The 21597-nt window shown below is 43.9% G+C and overlaps 1 protein-coding gene across 1 annotated transcript in view; it reads left to right on the top strand.

Moving 5' to 3' along the window:
* The window catches only part of XKR6 (XK, Kell blood group complex subunit-related family, member 6), a 20788-nt gene extending 16673 nt beyond the window's left edge, over positions 1–4115 (top strand). The window contains exon 2 of the mRNA XM_010192818.1: positions 2846–4115. Coding sequence (XP_010191120.1) covers positions 2846–3810 — 965 coding nt within the window. The 3' untranslated portion in view covers positions 3811–4115. The remainder of the gene's footprint in view (positions 1–2845) is intronic.
* The last annotated feature ends 17482 nt before the right edge of the window (positions 4116–21597 follow it).

The raw sequence follows: 21597 nt of genomic DNA, 5'->3' as shown, positions 1-21597 counted from the left end.
CAGGAATATGTCAAAATGTCTAGATATACTTCATCCCCCCCCCCACCTTCGATTTTAGTGCAAATAAGGAGACAACAACAAACTGTTTTGTAAGGGTAGGACTCATCCCACCTGACTGCTGGTGTTCATCCTCTGACAAGGGACGGAGACAGACTCTTTGGGAGCATGAGTCAACCTCCCCCTGTCCCACACATGGATCTTAGGACAGGGTGAATCACTTTCTGGGGGTGTCTGTCTCTCTCTGTTGACTCGAGGAGACGTTCAGATGACTTATCAGCAGGCATGGTGCTGTGCAATGTGAGTGACTCAACGCACGTACGCCGTGCAATTTACAGCAAAGATTGTGATTAGTGGATGTTTCTGCACTGAAAACGTTATGGTAGGAAAAGCCTTTATGAGTATACTGAGCTTTTGTTTCTGGTGTGTTTTATTCCTCTCTCTATTCTAGAATAAATGAACCCAACAGAAACATTCTGAAGCCAGTGTGACACATCTGTCTCTTGAGGGTTGGCACTGCTTGAGTTTCAGTGTACAGGTACATCCAATGCCATACAAGTTTCTAGTAAAACAGCACTAAAATAGGACAATGCATGACATATTTTTTTTATGCTAATCATGCAAAGTTTTTAAACTGAATATCAAGAAGATACTGCAATAAGTAGTACTTACACACATAGTAGTACTTACCATAAGAATATTGTGGCATTGCTTAGTCTTCCAAAACTGATAATTATGTCTACCAAAAATGTAACACATCTGGTAGGTTAAAAATAAATCTACTCTACATCAGTCTGGGGCTGAGGCTATTCACTTTCAGAAGTTTCCATTCATTAGAGTTCCCAGGTCCTATATGGAAGTATTTCTTATTGAGGATCTAGAGTTTGGGGAAATTTCTGGTTTTCTTAAAGATGGGTGACTAAAGCTTGCCTCTTTGATAAGGCCACTGATCTTACCGGTTTGTTGTTTGTTGGTGTTTTAAAATTCGGTCTGAAATGCTAATGCAAAGTATTCAGAGAGAGACTTGAGAGCTGGTGGGAAGATGCAGTTTTGGTGGATCTGCGGGCTGGGAGAATTTCCATGAGGGGTCAAGATGGAGATCTGCCACCCATTATGGCCACCTTTTCCATCACCTCTCCTCCAGGCATAGCTAGGCTGGAAGGGGGAAAACGTAACCCAACTGCACTGTGGGATGGGCTCCTCAAAAAGGAAAAGATAAACTCACTAGAATGAGGTCTGAAGAGCCAGCAGATCTTCCTTCCATCCCCAACCAGGTACCTGTGGACAAAGTGAGAAGAAAATATAGAGTTTTCAGACATTTTAGCTTTTTAACCCTTAGCAGCCGCAGTAAGCTGGTCTTGGGTTTTCTTAAAGTAAAACAGAGCTGGACCTGTTTTCCGGTACATTGCACATCAGGGATGGAGGGGCATTTGTTATCATTTGTTTTGCTGGAAACCATTAGCATTTTTCCTTTAGATTTTATAGGTGATGCTCCCAGACAAATCTTTGGCAAAGGCCAACCAAAGTACAGCTACCAAATTACTGAGCTTCCCAGACAAGGATCTTAGTCCATCATTGCTTCCCTCACCTGCAGAGCAGTTGTCCAGTGAGCAGCAGTGGGAGCAAAGGAATGAGATGCCAGTGGCCATATTTTTCCAGGAATACGTCAATTATTTTTATTATGATGCTTTGCTCAATGAATTGTCTAATTTACCCTTGCAATAGTCAATGGTATTGTATTTTTAAAAGCTCCTGAAGTGTGACGGGGCACTGTTTTATCCACTGGAGCAAATAAATAGTTGAAGTGTTGGTTGTCATGAGGAAGAAGATCAAGCCCATTCAGAATATCGTGGGGTGCCTGCCCCATGCCAGGGTGCAGGGGGGTGAATTGGGAACCGAGAGTGATCCCAGAGCAGGCAGTGCCCTCACTGATGGGAGCAGTGCTGCAGGGTCTGGGTGCATTGGACAGAGCTGCAAACTGGCGGTGGCTCCCTCAGCAGTCCCAGACAAATGAAGGGGATGAACCAGGTCCAGGTTCCCTCCAGGGTGTCCCTCCAGAAGCAGAATGAGACATGGCTGGAGATGGGGCTGGAGACAGAAGTGGATCTGTGGTCCGTCCAGGAGAAAAGGCTGGACATAACCTACCTCCCGTATCGGTCTTCAATCCATCCTTGAAACAGGGCAGGGGAGTTGCTGATGGGATCAGATTCTTCATTTTGTGATTATTTGAAGGGTGTTGATGAGTCTTGCTGTTCCCTATATTTATATATTTATCTACATGGGACAACAGGATGACAAAAAAACTGATCAATGCCTATTTTTTCCAAGGGAAAATGCAAACAGGGATTCCTAGTTAAGGCAGAATCCAGTAGAAGTCAATGTGAGTGTTGCTTGTATGAAAGGATTTTAGCATAAAAAAGATCCACGCAGCTACAAGGAATACAGATATCCTGCTCTTGCAGTGGTGCACCCTGAGATAGACCCCTTTCTACAGAAAATAACCTTCATGCTTGGGCTGCAGCATCTAGATGGGGCCTGGATTTCCAGTTCTCAAATGTGGATCTGATCAGGATGAGGACAGAGGAGAAGAGTTGGGGTGGGGTGGCAGAGCCGACGGCTCGTGAGGATGAGCATAATGTGCTGTGTCAGAGAGCTCCTGCATACAGCACCGTTTCCAATTCCCGCACTGATATCTCTGTATTTCTCTCCTCTAGACTGTAAGGACAACCTGACGTCAGTTGAACCTTTGGGCTACTGAGCCTGCCCCAGATGCAATAATTTAGTGAACAGATGATGTTTTCAACCAAACCTCCTGTCTAACTCAGTGGATCTGTGTGTCTTCCGGCAGGTGTGTCCTCTGTGGCCTCCCTGATGTCCCTGGCTTGGGTGCTAGCCTCCTATCACAAGCTTCTTCGGGACTCTAGGGACGACAAGAAGAGTATGAGCTACAGAGGGGCCCTCATCCATGTCTTCTGGCGCCTCTTCACCATCTCATCCCGAGTTATTTCTTTTGCTCTCTTTGCTTCCATCTTCCAGCTCTACTTTGGGATCTTTGTAGTGGTCCATTGGTGTGCCATGGCTTTCTGGATCATCCATGGTGGGACAGATTTCTGCATGTCTAAGTGGGAGGAGATCCTCTTCAACATGGTGGTAGGGATTGTGTACATTTTCTGCTGGTTTAATGTCAAGGAAGGGCGGACTCGATACAGAATGTTTGCGTATTACACGGTAGTCCTGACGGAGAACGCTGCCTTGACGCTCCTTTGGTATTTTTACAGAGATCCTGAAACTACTGACTCATATGCCGTGCCAGCACTGTGTTGTGTCTTTCTTAGCTTTGCTGCTGGGATAGCTTTGATGCTGTTATATTATGGTGTGCTGCATCCCATGGGGCCAAGAGCTAAGATCCTTGTCAGCTCCTGTTGCGCCGAGCTGCTCTGGGGCATTCCTTTGCCCCCCGATGTTGAGCCCATGGCACCCCAAACCCCTGGGTACCGGGGGGCAGAGGCTACGCCCACCAGAGCGGTCACGGAGCAACAGGAGGAACTCACAGCTGACACTTGCTTGCCCGTTTTCCAGGTGAGAGCAATGGTACCATCTACTCCATCTGGGCGACCCTACCCCCCTGAGGGGCCTCTCATTAAGATTGACATCCCAAGAAAAAGATATCCTGCATGGGATGCTCATTTTGTAGACAGGAGGTTAAGAAGAACTATCAACATCCTCCAGTATGTCACCCCCACAGCTGTAGGTATTAGGTATAGAGATGGACCTCTCTTATATGAGTTGCTACAATATGAATCTTCACTTTAAAAGCTCCTTAAAAGCAAAAGTAAAAGAGGGGACCTTATTTTTGTTTACGGTAAACACAGATCATGAAACAAACACAAACCTTCAGATAAGCTTTCTTTCTGGTTGCTGTATGTATAAAAAAAAAAAGATATTCTCTATGTTTTGTAAGTAAAAACAAAAAGAAAAACTTTTCTTTTGTTTTTTACACACAAGAAACAGTATTTCAACTTCCACACCTAGGATTCACAGGTGGAGAAGGAGGCATCTCCACATCAGTTTTATACCGTACACCAAGTGTAGAACATTATTTATGGGATTGGTGCTGATTGAAAAATAAAAAACAAACAAACAAACAAACCTACAACTGCCTTATGCCCTTAGGTGCTGAGTTTCATTAAGTACTGTCACCTTTCTCATGCAAAACTCTTTGACGATTATATGCCAGGAAAAAAGAAAATAAAACAACCAACTGAAATACAAACCTTAAAATTAAAAAAAAAAAGAAAAAAATAGAAAAAAATTAACAACAACAACAAAAAGAGAAAAATGTATGACAAAAAAACCTTGTTGCTATTATTGGATTTAGCAGAAAAAAACCCCAAATGTTTAAAGATGAGAAAGCAAAGCCAAGACACCCCCAATGGAGTTTGATTTTTCCAACAGCTGAAAGACAAAATCAGGTCTGTACCCCAATTTGGCAATGCATTTATAACACCATTCGGCCAAGCCTGCGAGCCTTGACCCAGTCGTGTTACAAACGCAACCCCACCATGTAAACGTTTTCCCCGTGTAAACGGGCCGTGTGTAACGGCCGGTTTGCACCGGATTAATGTGGAAATACAGTATCTGATCTTGTTGGGAATAAATTCACACGCTAAAGCGCCACTGTCTTCAGTGGTGTAAATCACAACCGTCTGAGCCCAGAATCAGGCCCGCCACCTTGAGATCTGGAAAATAAGGAATCTGCAAACATTGGAATTCAAAACCAAAAAATACGATGCTAAAGTTACATCTACACATACCTAATAACTATTTCAGTAATAATAAAACTCAGCATAGTAGCAAAAAGCGAGTCAATTTAAAGGCACAATACTTGATCAGTGACTGGCAAAATAATTTGACCTACTGTATCATTTTAAGGCTGTGAAAGGCATACATGTATTATTTGTAATTTCGTGTAAGACCTGTCATGTCTCATTCAGTGCGAGCCTTAAAGTGATTGTAAAGCATCCTTCGTTCCATTTTGGGGTTTTCGGGTTTTGATTTTTTGTTTTGTTTTGTTTTTAAGGAAAACAAAACATGAAAGTCGGGATAAAAACAAACAAACAAACAAACAACAACAAAACAACCAACAAACTTCTTCAAACGGTAATAACCTGTAAACTGACTCACGTCTCGAGATGATTTGGTGCTTTGTATTTTCGTTGATGTTGTTGTTGTGATTTTAGCTGAGAATTCTTCAACTCGGTACATGTGGGGAACTGCTGATAAAAACAAACAAACAAACTGTCTTGTGTCACCCTCTACTGTAAGTACATGGCGAGAAACAACTCCAGAGGAAAATCAAGAGCGTAGCGAGAGCATCGTGGTTTAGCTTAGCCTGCTCACCGCAAGGAGATGCTGCCACCTGGGATGATGGCAAAGCCTAGACGGTCACCTGCCGAGGGTCGCGTGGTTGTCTTGACATTTCCAAATAACCCGCTCGGTGTCGGAACATTCTCATCTCTCGGATTCTGTTTCTGTGCTGGAATTTTCTTTGTTTCGAGTTAAAAAATCACGGGTTTGCGTCTGTCCAACACCCTTTTCCGTTTCGAGAGTATTGCTCCTTTAAAGGAATATTCCCGTTTCAGGGCATCTTTTCAATCCCACCATCCCTCAACGTGGGAGGGGAAAAAAACAACAACAACAACAAAATGAGATATTTTTAAGTGAATGCTGTAGTATTTTCCGTGTGTAATTGCAATTTTTTATTCCAGAAATACTGTAACTGTCTAGGGTGCAAAACTCCCATGCTGACCTATTCTGAAGAGAAGATCAGCATGGGGGGAAAATTTTTTAATTATGATTATGATTTTTTTTTTAATTTGAGGAATCAGTTGGTTTTTTTAATTATAATAGTATTTAAAGAAACTAGTACCAATTTTATATAACAGTTTAAAGAAGCTGAATGCTTTCTTCGCCTGAATATACCTGAAGAGAAACAGTTTTTTTCAATCAGTGATCCTTTGCAGTGTTCTGAGAAAATGCTGGGGTTTCTTTAGTTGTTTCCTTTTGCTTTGTAAGGAAAACTTTAACTGGTGTCTGTCCCTTCCCAGGAGGGCAGGACTCATTCACGCCAAACGATACACACATGGCAAAGTTTATAAGAAGCCAAATTGTCACTGGTACTGTAATTCCCAGTCAAACTCCATTTCAGGCAAATGTTTCTGGGCTCTGATTACAACCAATGTGATGGTCACATTTTCACACAAAGGGAGGGATTTTGTCTTGTCATCCCCTACCTGAATTCCCAGTCCCTTGTTTACTGTGCACATAAATACATATATATATACACATACACACACACGCTTATATGTATTTGCGAACAGCTTTAATTTCCCTTCTCCATTGTCTGTGTCCTGTAACCAGTCCCTTCTCAAGTGTCCTACTAACATTTCACCCTGATTCTTCCCTAATCAGTACGATGTCTCCGTAAAAAGAGGTAATTTGTGAAGTGAACTTGCTGACTGCAGCTACTGAGTCATAAAAACACAGAGGTGCCCATCCTCCAGCAACAGGCCTGCGTTTCTCCTTCCAGGACTTTCTTTTGACTTGCCTTTAATGCTAGCGTAGACTTTGTTCCCATTCCCTGAGACCCGTGCCCTGTGTAAAGACACTCCTTGGTCCATGAAGAGCACTCCTGTACATCTGCATTTCATTGGCATAAGCATGAGAAAGGAATACCAACCCTGCTGTTCCTCGGGGACCTTTCCTCCAGGAGATAGCATCCTCATTTCCAGAAGCACCGTGAGAAGGTCCCTCTCCATGAACTTGTCAACCTGGGGGTCTGGTTGGGAGATGTGATCCCACTGAACAGCCAGACCCTGCCACTTCACACCAGGACAGTGAAACGAGTCAACGAGCTGAGCCACATTCATCAGGAGTTGAGAAGGAGACCCTTCAGTGTTGCCTCTCATGAGCACCTGCAGCCTGCCTTCCCTCAGGAACAGGGCCCTTGCTCCAGATCACACACCAACAGCCGTCCTCTCCATCCCACTACGGGAGTGGAGGGGCAAAACACTTCTAGAAGTGACCTTACCTCTCAATACAGTGCTAATTTCTCACAGCCAAACCAGCTTGACTAAGGGCTTGACACAACCCTGTTCCAAAGTCCTCCTTCCTCGTGGCTCGTAGTACGGATAACAACGAAGGCAGGTGCCTCCACCGTGTGTTAAGACTGTTTCGTTACACTCAGTTGCATAAACTTTCTGCCGCCGCTATTAGTTGATATCCACTGGCATCTTGATTTAGCAAAAGATTTCTAGGGAGAGCCTGTGTCAACCCTGAAGGACTATTTCTCTTGGAAGGACTTCATTACAGCCTTAACCTACAGCTCGTGCTCTACCACTGCACCCAACGAGTTCTTGGTGGACAGTTTGGTGTGGTGGCCATTTCCTCTTGGGATTATCTGTGATCTTGTTGCCAAACAGCGCCTTTTGCCAAGCCAAAAGCTCGGGGAGGAAATTTACCCCCAGCTCTTTATTGGTACTAAACTCTATGCTAAGAGTCTAATCCTTGCCTCCTGTTTTTTGTGTTTTTTTCCAGGGTCTCTTTGATTTTTGGTGTGCACTTTGGCAGGATGGTCGGTGACTTGCTTTGATTTTTAACTCCTCAGCTTCTCCCTGGTAGCTTAGTTACACCATGCCCCGCTTTCTTGCCAAGAAGATACTGCATAGTGGGTTTTCCAGTCTGTCATGGAGAAGATTAAGTCCACATTTGTTCACATCAGAAGATCAGTGGGCAACTTCCCTGGCACTTCTGTGCTACTGGATTCACCCTGGGATTATCTAAACCAGCCAACTGTGCCATGCCAGGACGTGAGGGCTCCACCATCCCTGCTGTTGCATTGCTCAAGCCTTCCCTGGCATGGTTTTGACCCACTCCAAGGAACCCTAGCCTCAGGTGAAAGAGTTTAGTAGTGTAGATGTGGATATTAGTTGGCTTCATGGCCAGAATGGATCCTGCCAGTGCTTAATTTACCAATAAAGGTGCAATTATATGCCACAGACTGGGATTCAAGACTCCAATCTGGAATTTTTCTATTTCCTGCTTGGTTCAATGGACAAAGTATTTTTTCGGTTTGCTTTGCTCTTTTTGCTGAGGTTATTTTTCAAACAGCATCCATTTTACCATGCTGATGTTAACCCGTCCATCCCTCCATCCATGTCAGATGGCTGACATGCTTTGTGTGATAGCATTATACATCTGTAGGCAGCTAATCTGGAGACGGGAATCATTCAGACCAGACCAAATTGACAATGGAAATACAAGAATTGCAAGGTCCCTCCCCATGCCCTTGTCATGCTTTGCCACCCACACAAGGCATTTTTCATCCAAAGCATATCCAACCTGAGCTGGAAAAGAGAAGCCAATGTTGTAAAACCAACTGTGGAAAGTGCAAGTGAGCCACCAATTTTAAGTGTAAATATATATATTTTTCAGTGTTTTGGATTGGAGATAATTGTCTGCTTCATCCTGTCCTTTTCTGCACCTGCCAAAAGTCAGTAGTCATTTGCATGCATTTTTATATAAAGCTGACTAGGTGAAACAGGACAACATTAATGTTAAGTTTCAGTCAGGGTTCTGCTAAAACCTGTCTGATGCTGCTCATGAGGGGAGCATTGCTATTGACTTCCAGAGAGCAGTCACTCCATGCTATTCAGCTATATTTTGGTACACACAAGATTCACTTCACAATTTATCCCTGCACAAGACTCACTTCACAATTTATCCCTACTCCTCGTACCTACACAGAAATGCATGACACGCTCCCATCACCCCCATACCTGCAGCATGACCAAACCTCCCGAAGAAAATGTGGTCTGAGGTTCGTCCCCCATGATTTTGTTGAAGCTCAGAGGTGCTTTGAAAAGGAAAACTTACTACTGTGCATTTGCAAAACCTCTTAGTGCCTGCTTGCTGGGCAGCTTGGGCAATGAGGCAATTTGGAAGCTGCCGGAGTCAGCAGAAAATTGTGGAGACAGGCTTTTCTGGGATCTTTTCTTCTTTTACTGGCTTAGCTTTCCTCTGGATTCTGTTCAGATCGAATGTGGCCACGCAAAAATAAAAACCCAAGCAAACAGACAAAACAGAAAACGAAAAACCCAAATAACCACCACAAAGTAAGGTCTATGCCAATCCCTGTAGAAGCTGAAGCAGTTGATGTTAGATGGTAGGGATGATGTGAACTCCGTTGTGTGCCCTTTGCATGGTGTTATTTTGGCAGTTGTTTTGAGCCCTGGGGCTTAGGGGATGGTGTTTCCCAGGGTTACGACTGCTGTTTTTATTTTTTCCTTGGAGCTCAGGTGTATTCTGGTGCAGAGAATCTCAGCCTGGTTTGAACGAGAAGATTTGAGGCTATCCTAAATAGACGTGGGCAAACCTTTCACTGTGTGCAGAACACATTTCCAGACCTTTGGGTACCGCTAGAGGTTGTTGCAATCCGCTTATTTCTCCATGAGCACGTTCAGAATCGCTTCATTGCTCTGTTGTGTTTGAACCTGGGAATAACGGTGTGGTGGCTCTTTTCGGTGGAGGTTTGATGTGAAGAAAGGTCGGAGCCTTCCTGCTGTGTGAGATATTGCCTGTGTTCAACCCTTGTTCCTTACTTGAAGCTCAGGCAGGAGGATAATGAGAAAAATGAGACATAGAGATGACAGATAGCTGCATATGTTCCATTGGCTCTTCACTGATGAGGAGGGAGGCAATTGGTGGCAATTGAAATAAATCTGCATGAACCATCTGGACCTTGGTGTATATTCACACAAACACACAACCCAATTGGAAAGTGATGTTGTTGATAAAATCATGTGGACTGTCGTTTCCTGTTGTATATTAAGGAACTAAAAAAGAGCAAACAAACAAAACCCACAATGAAACAAACTATTTCAAGCGGACAAAAATTATTTGAGACCATAATCTTTAGTCCCCCCCACCCCACACCTTTGGGACACATGCAGCAAGGGCAACTGTTTGAAAACCAGGCACTTTGTAATCCGCGGAGTTATTTGGATTTGTGCAACGCTGTGTTTGTCAGATGGTCTTTTACAGCGAGCGTAGAAAGTGGCCGCAGTCTAAAGCTCATTGCAGATATCTGGGTGACAGTACTCCTGGGTTTCCACCCCAGCTCTGCCACGAAGTTGCTGTGTAACCTTGGGCAAGTGATTTAACCTTTCTGTGCCTACAGTTTACCCATCTGTACATGGGTATAATAATATTTACCTACCTCACAGGGGTGTTGTGAGGCTTAAGTAAATGTGTGTGAGAGGTGCTGGAAGTGCGCCGTAACAAAATTCATTCTTGCTGGGTTTGTGCTGTTATCAGGAATGAGCAGTAAAGGGGTTTGTTACAGCACGCAGAAGGAAAACCTGCTGTGCGTGCGAGTGTTGAGAAAGCGATCTTAAGTCTTTTCTCTCCCCAAAAGCAAGGAATGGAGAAAATTGTTGTGCGCCAACTGAACAGCCTTGCTTTCCTGGTCAAATGTAATAGCACTGTTTGCAATATTGTTTTCTTACACAACAGGTGACCTTTCCCTTTTCCTTTCTGTTTCTGGAAACTTGAAACTAAAGATCACAAAAGTATTTCTGAACCTAACAGATTACTGACGAATACTTGAATTTCTTTAAAAGTTGCTCTCATCAGCCACGGTTAACGTGCACTAATCTTTCAGTCATCAGCTTCCATCTGAATACAGTGAAAAATTTGCTCACGCTGTTTTGGAATAGCCTGGACTTTATTTGGGAGGCTGGTATACAGTTTCCTGAGGACTCTTGTAGGCATGGGAAAACTAGAGTCTCAACTGATAAATAAGTGGAAAAAAAGATCTTTTTTCTTTTTGTTTTTGCCTTTTAAGTTTCTTGACTCTTTAAGACAGCACAATAATTGCAGTTTACTTGGTTGTACAGTAGCTTTTTTTTTTGGGAACTTTTTCCTTACGCAGAGGTGGGTTGTGAAAGGGTAAACTAGACTCAAGACCACTCACATGCGTATCTTCTCCAAATACCCGCTTTCCTGGAGAAATATCTGTGCCACAACCAGAGAAACTAAACCAGGCCTGCCTTCACCATCGTCCTGCAGTCAAAACTTCCGTTGCCGTCCGTGGGAGTTTTGGCTGCCCGTCGAGGTGGAATCATCCCTGGTTGAACCCCAAGACACTCGGGTGAAGCCCAGGATCACTTTCTTTAGAAGGAGGGAAGGGATTCGGTTCATGGCTCCCAATATCACCACTGGTCAGGTAATTCAGAAGGGAAAAAAAGAATGTGATAGAAAGCCTGGGTTGGTTTTTTTTCTTTTTTTTTTGAGCCAAGTGTTACTAGTGTCTAAGTGTCCTGAGCATTATATATATATTATCTCTTTTGGAAATGCAATGCAAGGCAAGACTCCCTGCTCCCTTTTAGAAAAGCTTTTTGAAGCCTACTCACGTCCTCCTTACTCAGACAAAACTCCTGGGTTTTGCTGTTGGGTCTTATCTTCTCTCCTGAGTAAGGACTGCGAAACCTGGCCTGTTCTGGATAACCCACTGATGTTTCAGGCAGCCATTGTCTTCTCTAACCCAAGACTTGCCTTGCATCAAGCAAGAACGAAGCTAGGAAACCCTCTTCCTCCAGCTCTGTCTTGGTCTGCCATGTACCTTCCCCGTCCCTTTTCCATGTCCACCACGGGGAGGTAATTCAAAGTCTTCTGGCAACATGGGCCAGGCTCTTCCACACAATTAACCAGGCAGCTGTGTATCTTCCCCCTGGGGCAGAACAAATTCAGAAGCCCGGCTCTTGCAGATGGGCCACTGGTTATGTGCATCAACTTTGGGTCTTCTCCTTCCGCGTTCTTCTCCCCACCCTTTTATTTGCCCTGTTTTAAGCACTTTGCTCAGTGCTTCTGGGTTCTTTTTACTGCTTCTGTTCCAAAAAGATTGAAGCTGGGAAAAAAAAAAAAAGAGCAATGTAACTCCTTTGGTGCTATGCTAACTGCTTTGTTCGACCCAATCAAATGCTGGCCAACATTTAGATTTTTCCCTCTTTGTCCTAAGAAGCACCACACATCTGTGTCTTGAACAGGGATGGACTGAGAGGAGTGAGAAAGGGCAAGTGTGGTTTTGAAAGCAATTAAAGTCTTATGTGTATCTAGTAGATAAAAAACAAAGATGTTAATGCAGACTGCTTTCAAAGCTAGTTGTCGCCCACCTCATGGAAGTAAACAGGATATAGCCTATAAGGTATTGAGGGCATTATATAAATATATATATATTTATTTAAAAAGAAAAAAAAAGCAACATAAGAAGTTCACCTTATCAATAGATCGCCCTTTAATTTTCCTGAAAATGTACTGTTCAACAGTAAACACACCTGGCTGTGCTTGCACCTGGTTGCTTTACTTGGACCCACTTCAGCAGCAATGGCTGTTTTAACCACAAAGGTAAAAAAGCAGGAGGACAGAGATAAAACTCCTACAACTATCTATGAGGCCTGCTGTGAAGTGAGCGGCTATGAATTTTCGGGATTAAAGGGACTAATCAACATGTATGTCTGTGTCTATATACACAGCCCTGTGGAAATATAGAAAAGCATACATGCCGTGTTACTGCAAAGGTATATATGTTTTAATATATATGAACACGTGCTGAATTCCAAAGGGCCTTTTGAGATGAGGAAGGTAGTTTCTGGTGCTAGCCATTTGGGATTTGCAAGCAGTATTGAAATAAATATTCCTTGTATGGGTTTTTTTTAATAAGTATAAACAAGGATAATAGACCATCAGAAGCTTAAGGTCCTTCTGAGGAAATGCTGTATCACATGATCTTCCACTTCTTCAGATATGTGGAAGCCAAAATCAGACCAAAAATGAGGGTCAAGCGCAGTGTCAGTATAAATCAGGAAAGCTCCATTGATGTCCAGATGTCTCCTTACACTCCTTATTCTAAAAATACTCATTTCTGCTGGTGCCAGGGGACTCCAAACTGGGCCATATTGGTTTTTTTCTTAACCTGTGTTAGCAAATTTCATGTTCGAGCAAAACCCAGGCAAAACTTGGGCAAAACCAAGAGTTTCTTTTCCATCAGAGCCATCTAAGTGTGGCATGCCATGGCTTTGTTGTCACTGGCCTTAGCTGAGGTTAACTGTTCCACCAGTACCACCATTGCAATGAGAACAGCCCTCTTAATACACGCAGCAAACTGAGCCCTCCTTTGTGAAGATTAAACCCCTCCAAATCTGATCTCAAGCCCTTCTAATTCAAATGCCAAATGCCTCTCAAAGGGAACGATTATTGTTTTCTCTCCAGATGTCATTCCCCTTCATCAGTCACAAGGGCAAGCAGCTCATATTTTTCATATTTACCAATAAAACTCACTCCCAGTGCCAGAACCCCCTTTCCTCAGACCCAGCTGAAAACCACCTGCACGCCACCCCCATTTCCTCCTTTCTTCTCCACCTTAAAAGCAAACACTGCTCCTTCCCAAGCAGTGAAGATCCAGGACATATGCCAGCTGATTACACCTGCAATCTGTTCGTCATAGGGTTTTATTCCAGTTTCTGAGGGCATGTGAGTACACAGAGGGACGCGCACCTGCAGAAATTTGGGTAGCCTGAAGTTGGAGCCCCTTGACTTCAATGGACTTGCTCTGAGCTGACACTGCTGCAAGAGAAACTTTACACCAAGTTTTCCCCAGGTGACCCCCTCAAATTACGACAGTTTCACACCATTCCCATGTAATCTGCTTTCTCCAACAATTACTGCAGTCTGGGTATCAGTCAATGAATTTACGGTGGATAAGTAGTAGGAGAAGTGGACTGGTTCACATTTATCCATAGACCTCTTAGTACTACTCTAGCAATTAAACAGGCCTTAAACTGGATGTAATTGCGGCCATTTGGAGGAGAGCTGTGATGCATGTATGCTAAAAAAGTGTCTAAATAGGTACCACAGCCAAATCCCTCAGCCCCCTTCTTCTCTATCGAAGGAGAGTAAGAGGGAAGAGATTTTACATTGAACATCAAAGTTTGCCATTAGCAACCAAATGCGCTCCCTCCCAAAATGGATCTAAAACTTTTCTTTGGTGGAAAACATTTTCCTATGAGAAGAAAACCCAATGGTTTTGGGTAGTGTTTCCACTCTGCAAACTGGTTTACCATTCCAGCCTTTTGTTCCAGTGAGGAAGGGGAAGTAGTTTTGAAAGCGTTTCAATTACTCAGGGAAGGACTATTTCACATCTAGGTCTGGTGGCTTCCACTCATGTCATCGGGCCAAGTTCAGACCATTCCACTAAAGCCAATCTGATTACCCATGATATGAAAGCAGTATGAGATGACAGCTGGGGTGAGTTCTTCGTGTGGTCTCCTGTGTGTCCTCTACCACAGACTAATGGTGATATGCTCCCACCATTGAACTGTTGCCCTAAACCCAGGATTTTCACTAGAAATGCTGTATGTTTTGGAGGTTTTTGAATGACTTTTTGTTTGCAAGGAATTATCACCCCTTTGGTGTGTACCTTTTTGGATGCACTGTTGTATATAGACGGTAAAATCATGGTGCCTGATGATACATGTTCTCTCTCCATCTCTGCATGGGCTGTTTTTGGGAAAGCCAAGGGAATTTTAGGGTTATCTCTGCTGGCAAATGTATTATCTTCCCTTGTACCATTAGTCTGTGCTCCAGGGCATGTAATATGGGAATGGTCAAGCTGTTGCTTGGGTTCCAACACCAATCCCATCATACTTGCCCCAGGTGTTGCAACGTGGATTTAAAAACCTTTTCTACCCTATGAAAGTGCTGGTAGAGCAGAGTAGTTGCGTACTTCTGGCTCTTGAGCACCTTCTGATTGAAAGGAGCTCCGGAAGTTAAGGGTATCTTCTCAAATCAGCTTTCATCCAAGGAGCATTTTTGATTAGTGAATTTTGATAGTGCTGGAAAACTGGCACAGCCATAGAGAATAGCACAATTTAAATACTTATATTTCAGAAGTGCCACTTTTCCCATAAACATTGAAATTTGACTAATCGCTGCTGGAGCTCTTTGTTAACATTCAAAACCCGGAAAATACTTGTGCACTCGATTCCTCAGATAAACCTTATTCAAGGAGAACAAATTTCCCAATCACTACAAAATGGTGAAAAGAAGCTATTAAAGCAGGACACCTGGGTTTTTCTAAAGTTTTTGAACGCAATAAACTGTAACCACTGAATATTGTCCATTTGTCTTGCAGTAGGCACACTGGGACTGCAGCCAGGCTTAGGACCCCCTTGTGCATTCACCAAAACACAGAGAGACATGGACCTGCCCCAAAATCACCTACAGTTTCACTGAGGTTGGTGAGGACCTTGGGCAAGTCCTGTAACTGCTCTGTGCCTCAGTTTCCCCATCTGTAAAATGGGAGGTGTAAAGCCTGCCTCACAGGGGTGATATGAGGATTATTTGGTCAATGTGGGTGAAGTGCTTCAAGTCCTTAACATCAAAAGCACTGCACAACTGGTGGCAGAGCAGGACAAAGCTATGCATCAGGTCACCTTTCCAATGTCTCCACGTAGGCCAGCAGAGACCGAGAGACAAGCTGAGCTGAAATTTGGGTTCTCAAGGACTAGCAAAACCTATTCAAGCTGCCACACTAAGCTTTTGTGAAGTGCTTTTCTCCACTCCCTGAAATGCTTCACTTTCTCTTTGGAAAGCATTCAGGGAAGTCAGCTGTGAAGCCAGGGGTTTAGCACAGTCCCATTGGGTCATGGAGTTGGAGAAAGAAGAGATGGAAAAAGCACATGGGTCATCAGGTGCATTCCCAAGAACTCATGCCACAGACATCCTCGTGTCTTATTCTCCCATCCTAAATCCTGTCTGGTTGGAAATCCTCCAAAGAAGGGTTCTGCTCACCCCAGACCCTCTTAATCAGGCATGTTACACAAAAATAATGGTCTACGCTTTCCTAGTAAGAAATATGTTTTTTGTTTAACTAAGCTTGAAACTCAGTCATGCCCATGCCTTGAATCTTGCCTTATTAACCAAACTCAGACCATTTTGGACCCAGGTCATTCATCCGAAGTTGTCCTTCCAGTGCCCTTCTGACCCAGCATGGCTTGCAGGTGAAGATGCCCATCCATCCAAATTAGGATCAAGGATCTGCCAGTTTGACTGGGAGAGGTTGGCTCCTTCCTAGGTCACTTCTGCACCGGAGCTGTCCTTACTGGGGGGTCTAGAGAGACTGTGATCCAAATTAGATCTGAATGAACAAGGAAGACTACTTCAAGTCCAGCCACAGGCAACTTTTTTCTCCCCCACAGCGGTGCTTCTACACCATTTCTAGCTTCTGCCAGCAAGGTGCTTGGGAGATATGAGGATTGCCAACAACCCCTGCTCTGAGCTGGCCAGGAGAAGTGGCCGAGGGCAGACCTGACCCTCTTCTCATGCCCAGTGAGCGCGTTTCTACCGCGCTCAGTGGCATTGCCCTTGATTTGGAGCAACGCCACTGAGAGCAGGGCCAGGCTGGTTGTCAGCAGCTGTCTGAAGAGCTAGGGTGGTTTAGATGGGATGGGCTGACAGGTGTCAACACGATGCAAAACTGGTGCTATTAACTTGGCATAGAGTGCCTGCGAGTCTCTTCTTTTTTTTTGATCACCAAGCAATTACTTTATGCATGGGGAGCCCATTCTTTATAGATCATGTCTGTAGCAACTTCTCCTTTCACAGGAGGGCTCTGAGCGCGTTCTTGGTCTTATTCCCCAGCTCTTCCTCCAATTTCTTGGAGGGCAAAGCGTGCATGCATGTGTGCGCTTGAGTGTGCATTTTTGAGCAACAGAAATAGAGCAAGGGCCAACCCAAGTGTTATTTGGTAGAGTAAGCAGTGTACGAGGAGCTGGGGCTAAGACCTGGGAAAAGCAGACGTGCAGATTGCAATCTGTGTCTCAGTCCGGCGGCACTTCTATAAATCCATCAAGATCGTTGTCTATGTCCAGGACGATTTCTTCTCTGGGCTCCTAGGGAGTGACAGGTTGAGATATTCAGGACAGAGCTCCGCAGAGGGATAAGGTCAGACTCGACTTCCTCTGGTTTCATGGAGCTGAAGGCATCCAGCACGTCCCAGGAGGCATCCACGTCCATGTCAAGTTGTGCCCTCTTTATGTTAGATTGTGCTTTGAGCATTCAAAGTTCAATTCTGCTTTCCTTACACCGGTGCAAGCATGTTGAACGTGACAAGACATGGTCATTTTAATTTAGGAAGGCTCTTAAAAAGTGTACAAAGTGCTAGATAAGAGCTCGCAAAATCAACGTGCCCCTTAAAAGACCAAATTCTGGTCTCAATTTCACCAAGGCACCAGCCACCCCTTATGAACCCCACTATTTTTTTTCAGGGAATGCCCTGTTTTTTCTGCCAGAATTTGGCCTGGCCCCACCTGCCATTATTAACTTCCTAAAGCCCTTTATATTTGTTTGTGCTAGGGCAGCAACATTTCCATTCCCAAAACCTTGTGGTGCCTTTTCTTGTGGTGCTTACCCTTCGCAGGACTTCAGTCAAGGCAACCACTTGCATCAGACAGCAACGCCAGTACTTTTCCTCTGTATCACGTGCCAGTGCAGTAACAGACTTTAATGTATACATATATAAATATAGATAGATAGATAAATTGCTGTAGTTATAATTATATATATATAATTGAGGTTCTGATGCCGCTGTATGGGGAATGGAGCATTCCTCTGCAGGATTATACACTGCTCAAGTGAAACCAACAGCTCAACCACCTGTAAAGCGTTACAGCCTTGGCAAGGAGCTTCTCTTTCCCACATTCATTTTTTCGGCTCCCTTCTCTCCTGCTGCCTTTCTCCTCCTTGCTCTATGAAAACTGCTGTTTCGCACTGTAGCAATTTCTCCAAATAGCTCTCCCCATCGCCAGCGTACGCCGCAAGGCAGCATCTTCCTCCTGTCACGGTGTGGGGAGGTATCCCCTTTCCGTGAAAGGAGGATGGTGGGCTGATGGGGTGGCATCCTAGGGTGGTATCCCAATGCAGCATCCCAGGGTGGCATCCTGGGTGGCATCCAGAGGTGACACCCCAGTGCAGCATCCCAGGGCAGCATCCCAGGTCGGCATCCTGGGGTGGCATCCCGGGGTGGCATCCCGGTGCAGCATCTCATGTCAGCATCCCAAGGTGGCATCCTGGGGTGGCATCCAGGGACCAGCATCCTGGTGCGGCATCCCATGTCAGCATCCCAGGGTGGCATCCCAGGGTGGTATCCAGGGACCGGCATCCCAGTGCGGCATCCCATGGCTGCATCCCAGGGTGGCATCCCGGTGCAGCATCCTTGCCTTTCCTTTGCACCGAGGCAATGCACCCAGCCAGGTAGCAAACGGCATTATTCCCCTGCTAGCAAAACCATCCACTGGCGAGCCTCTCCATCTCAGCTTCCCCAGCGAGACAGCAACTTGGTCTATTTTTTATGGCTTTTTTTTCCCCTTGGGATGCTCGGTTTCCCACACTGCTCCAAGCGAGCCCAGCACTGCAGCCCTCACTGGCGAGGAGGAAGGAAGCCGGTGAAGGCGCTTTGCTTTGCTCGCCTGAGTAGTTCTGCCTGACTTCAGGGGGGACTTTAATTTTTTGTCAAGGAACTGCTGGGTTGGGTCAATCGTCACCTAATCGTTACCTTTGAAGTATTGCTGAAACTACAGAGAGATGATAAAACTGATGTTGAGTGAAGGTATTTTCTACTAAAGGGAACAACACCAATAATACTGTAAAAGGTGCTAGAATCAAACCTCATTTTATACACTTTGGTTCATAGAGAAAAAATAAATAAAAGTACACAGAATTCTTCCTGTGCAGCCTTACTGTAGATTGTTATAACCAACTCTTTATCCAAAAAAAAATAAAAAAAAAAGTGAAAAGGTTTAAAAAAGGACAAAAATGAAGTGACCCTGTATAAAGTGTAACAAATAAGACTTTCCTATATAAATGTAAATGATCGGACATATATTAAAAAGCACTTGAGGCAGGCAGCAAGCATCAAAAGCTTTTGAAGTATCCTTTTTAATGCACAACACCTGTCTTTCTTCGTGTGGCTGGTGCAAGAGGGAATGTGCCAAGTCGCTTTTATTTCCTTTCAATTCTGTTTATGAGTTTTGGGAAAAGGAAAGAGGGATGGAAAGAGAGTGGGAGGTTTAGCTAGCACAGAAACCTGGAATATTCATCTCAATTTTAATATTTTTGTTTTGATTTGTTGTTGGTTTATGACATTGGTGACAGTTTTTGGGCTCACTTCATTTCTCAAGCGCTTTTGAAAGCTTTGTTGCCTGCCCCAGGTGCTGAGCAGAACTCTTACCTCAAGAACGCCTACAAAATAAGTCAATTGTTTTTTCCCATCTCTGGAAAATTAATGCAAAGAAATGACAACAACAGAAAAAAAGAAATAAAAAAGAAAAGGCAAACAACCAGCAGTGAATGAAGGAATGAAAATTTTAAAAAGAAAGAAGTCAAAGCAGAGGTTTGGTGATCAAACCGAGCCATTCTGGTGCTTTTCCCCTTTTTGTGTTGCTAATGATCAAAATTACATGAGATGGGCTTAGACAAGTTTGTGGTCTTAGGATGTAGCAAAAAATGTATTTAAAACGAATACAAATTTGCATGGAAAAAACTCTGATGGAACCTTTAAAGAATGGCTGTTTCAATGTCAGACGTTTAATGTTAGCATGTGTGTGTGCTGTATATACCTTTTCATGTGTGACATGTACAGTTGACTGAGGAAAAAAAAAACATATGGAACCGAACAAAAAATAATAATCAAATGCTATTTTATCAGATGATGCACTTTTTCACCTTGATGAGAAGCCACTGTTCACAACTATGCAATCTTCCAGTTTCTCTCTCTATCTCCTCTCTCCAACCTCAAATTTCCCAACTATTTTCCATAACCTGAAGCGTTTTTTCTTTTGTACAAAGAAACACACAAAGTTCCAAACTCTGGTTCAAGGTGAGAGTGCTACTGTGACTTTTCTCAAACGATAAGAGCTAACAAACAGACAAACAAAAGGGGTTTGGTTTGGTTTTGTTTTTAAGAAAAAGGAGGTTCGGACATGACCCTCTTTATGTTCTCTAAGTGAATTGATGTTTTCTACATGTGCCAGGCTTCTGTTCACTGTTTTTTAAGTTTGGTTTTGTTTTTTGATTCATTTTTCTCTCACTTGGGTTTTAGGATTTTTTTTTTTTAATTTGTTTCCTTACATACTTATTTTCTTTTCGAATTCTGGTTTTGTATTGTAGGTATTGGGGATGTGAAGATGAAGGTGAAATTTGGCTTAACTTCAAGTGTTTTAGTACATGTGTGTGCTATATGTATATAGTTTTCTACATAGAAAATTTTACGCGCTTTTTAACGCACTTTACGACTTGTATGTACAAAGTTGTCTATATAGAAAATGTAGTGAGTGTTACTCAACCTTCAAAGAGAGTTTTGATTAAGAGGAGTACGGATGTTTGCGTATGGGTGTATGTGTGTGTATTATATACTATATTATATATTATAGAAATATATAATAGCGTATGTCCATGTTAGGGTGTGTATAATGTATACACACATCCAAACACATGATCATGCCCACCTATGCCATAAAAGTAGAGGGTTTTTGTATTTCTTTTAGGCTTTCAAGCTACAATAAATAGCCTGGCTCTACTGGGTAAACTCCTTCCTCGGCCTTAGATGTGAGGTAGAAAATTGATCTCCCATTATTCACAGTGCATATTCGTAGGGGGATTTAGCCTTTATAACCTTTGTTTTTCCCCATGCCAGTTTATGAGCAGGTGCTGAGGAGAGGGTGTTGGTGAGGAACAGGGTGATGAGCTCAGGAAACCACCAGACCACGAGATGGGGCTGCTGTGTCCCCTGCCCACCACCAGCTCACCACGCAACTTAGAGCGCATCACTCCCACTTCTCTGTGCCTGTCAGACTGGGTTGCTAATGCTCACCGAGCCTTTAAGCACTTTGCACTCATGGTCCCTCTCTGCAAATGCCACAGGGTCCACCTTTAATACCAGTGAGAGGTGATTTGGGCCAGTTTATGGCAAGATTTTCACCAACATACCCCTTGTCCCCTCTCTTCTGTTCAGAAAGCCGACTGCTGCCTCATTGGGCCATGCTTTGACCTTCATCCCCTCAGTGTTACATTTTAAATGAGCACTGTTGTAGCTCTCCTTCCTTTCACTCAAGGCTTCCCTGCCCTTGAGGCCCATGTCCCACCATGCTAACACTCTTCAAATCCCTTTATCAAATTCTCCCCGGTCACTCCAAGCACTGAAACAACTTGGAAAAGGCAAAACCCTGGCATTAGCCCACTCGTGTAGATCTGATGGTCTTGATCCTTATGGGTCCCTTCCAGCTTGATGTATTCTGTGATTCTATGACCTTAAGTTTCTTGGGGTAGAGCAGATGAAACCCCATTTCTGACTCACTGGACACCAGATTTAGTGAAGCTCTTCCAAGTGACCCAGATATAGCTGGGCTGGGTATCATACATAGCTGTGGATACAGAAAGGGCCCTTATTGGAGCCAGTAAAAGTGGGAAGGACGAGTGGAATGGGTTTGT

Source organism: Mesitornis unicolor, unplaced genomic scaffold, assembly GCF_000695765.1.
Source record: "Mesitornis unicolor isolate BGI_N332 unplaced genomic scaffold, ASM69576v1 scaffold41, whole genome shotgun sequence".
Classification (NCBI taxonomy): domain Eukaryota; kingdom Metazoa; phylum Chordata; class Aves; order Mesitornithiformes; family Mesitornithidae; genus Mesitornis; species Mesitornis unicolor.
The sequence above is the reverse complement of the archived record's forward strand: the minus strand, read 5'-3'. Positions and strand labels throughout refer to the sequence as shown.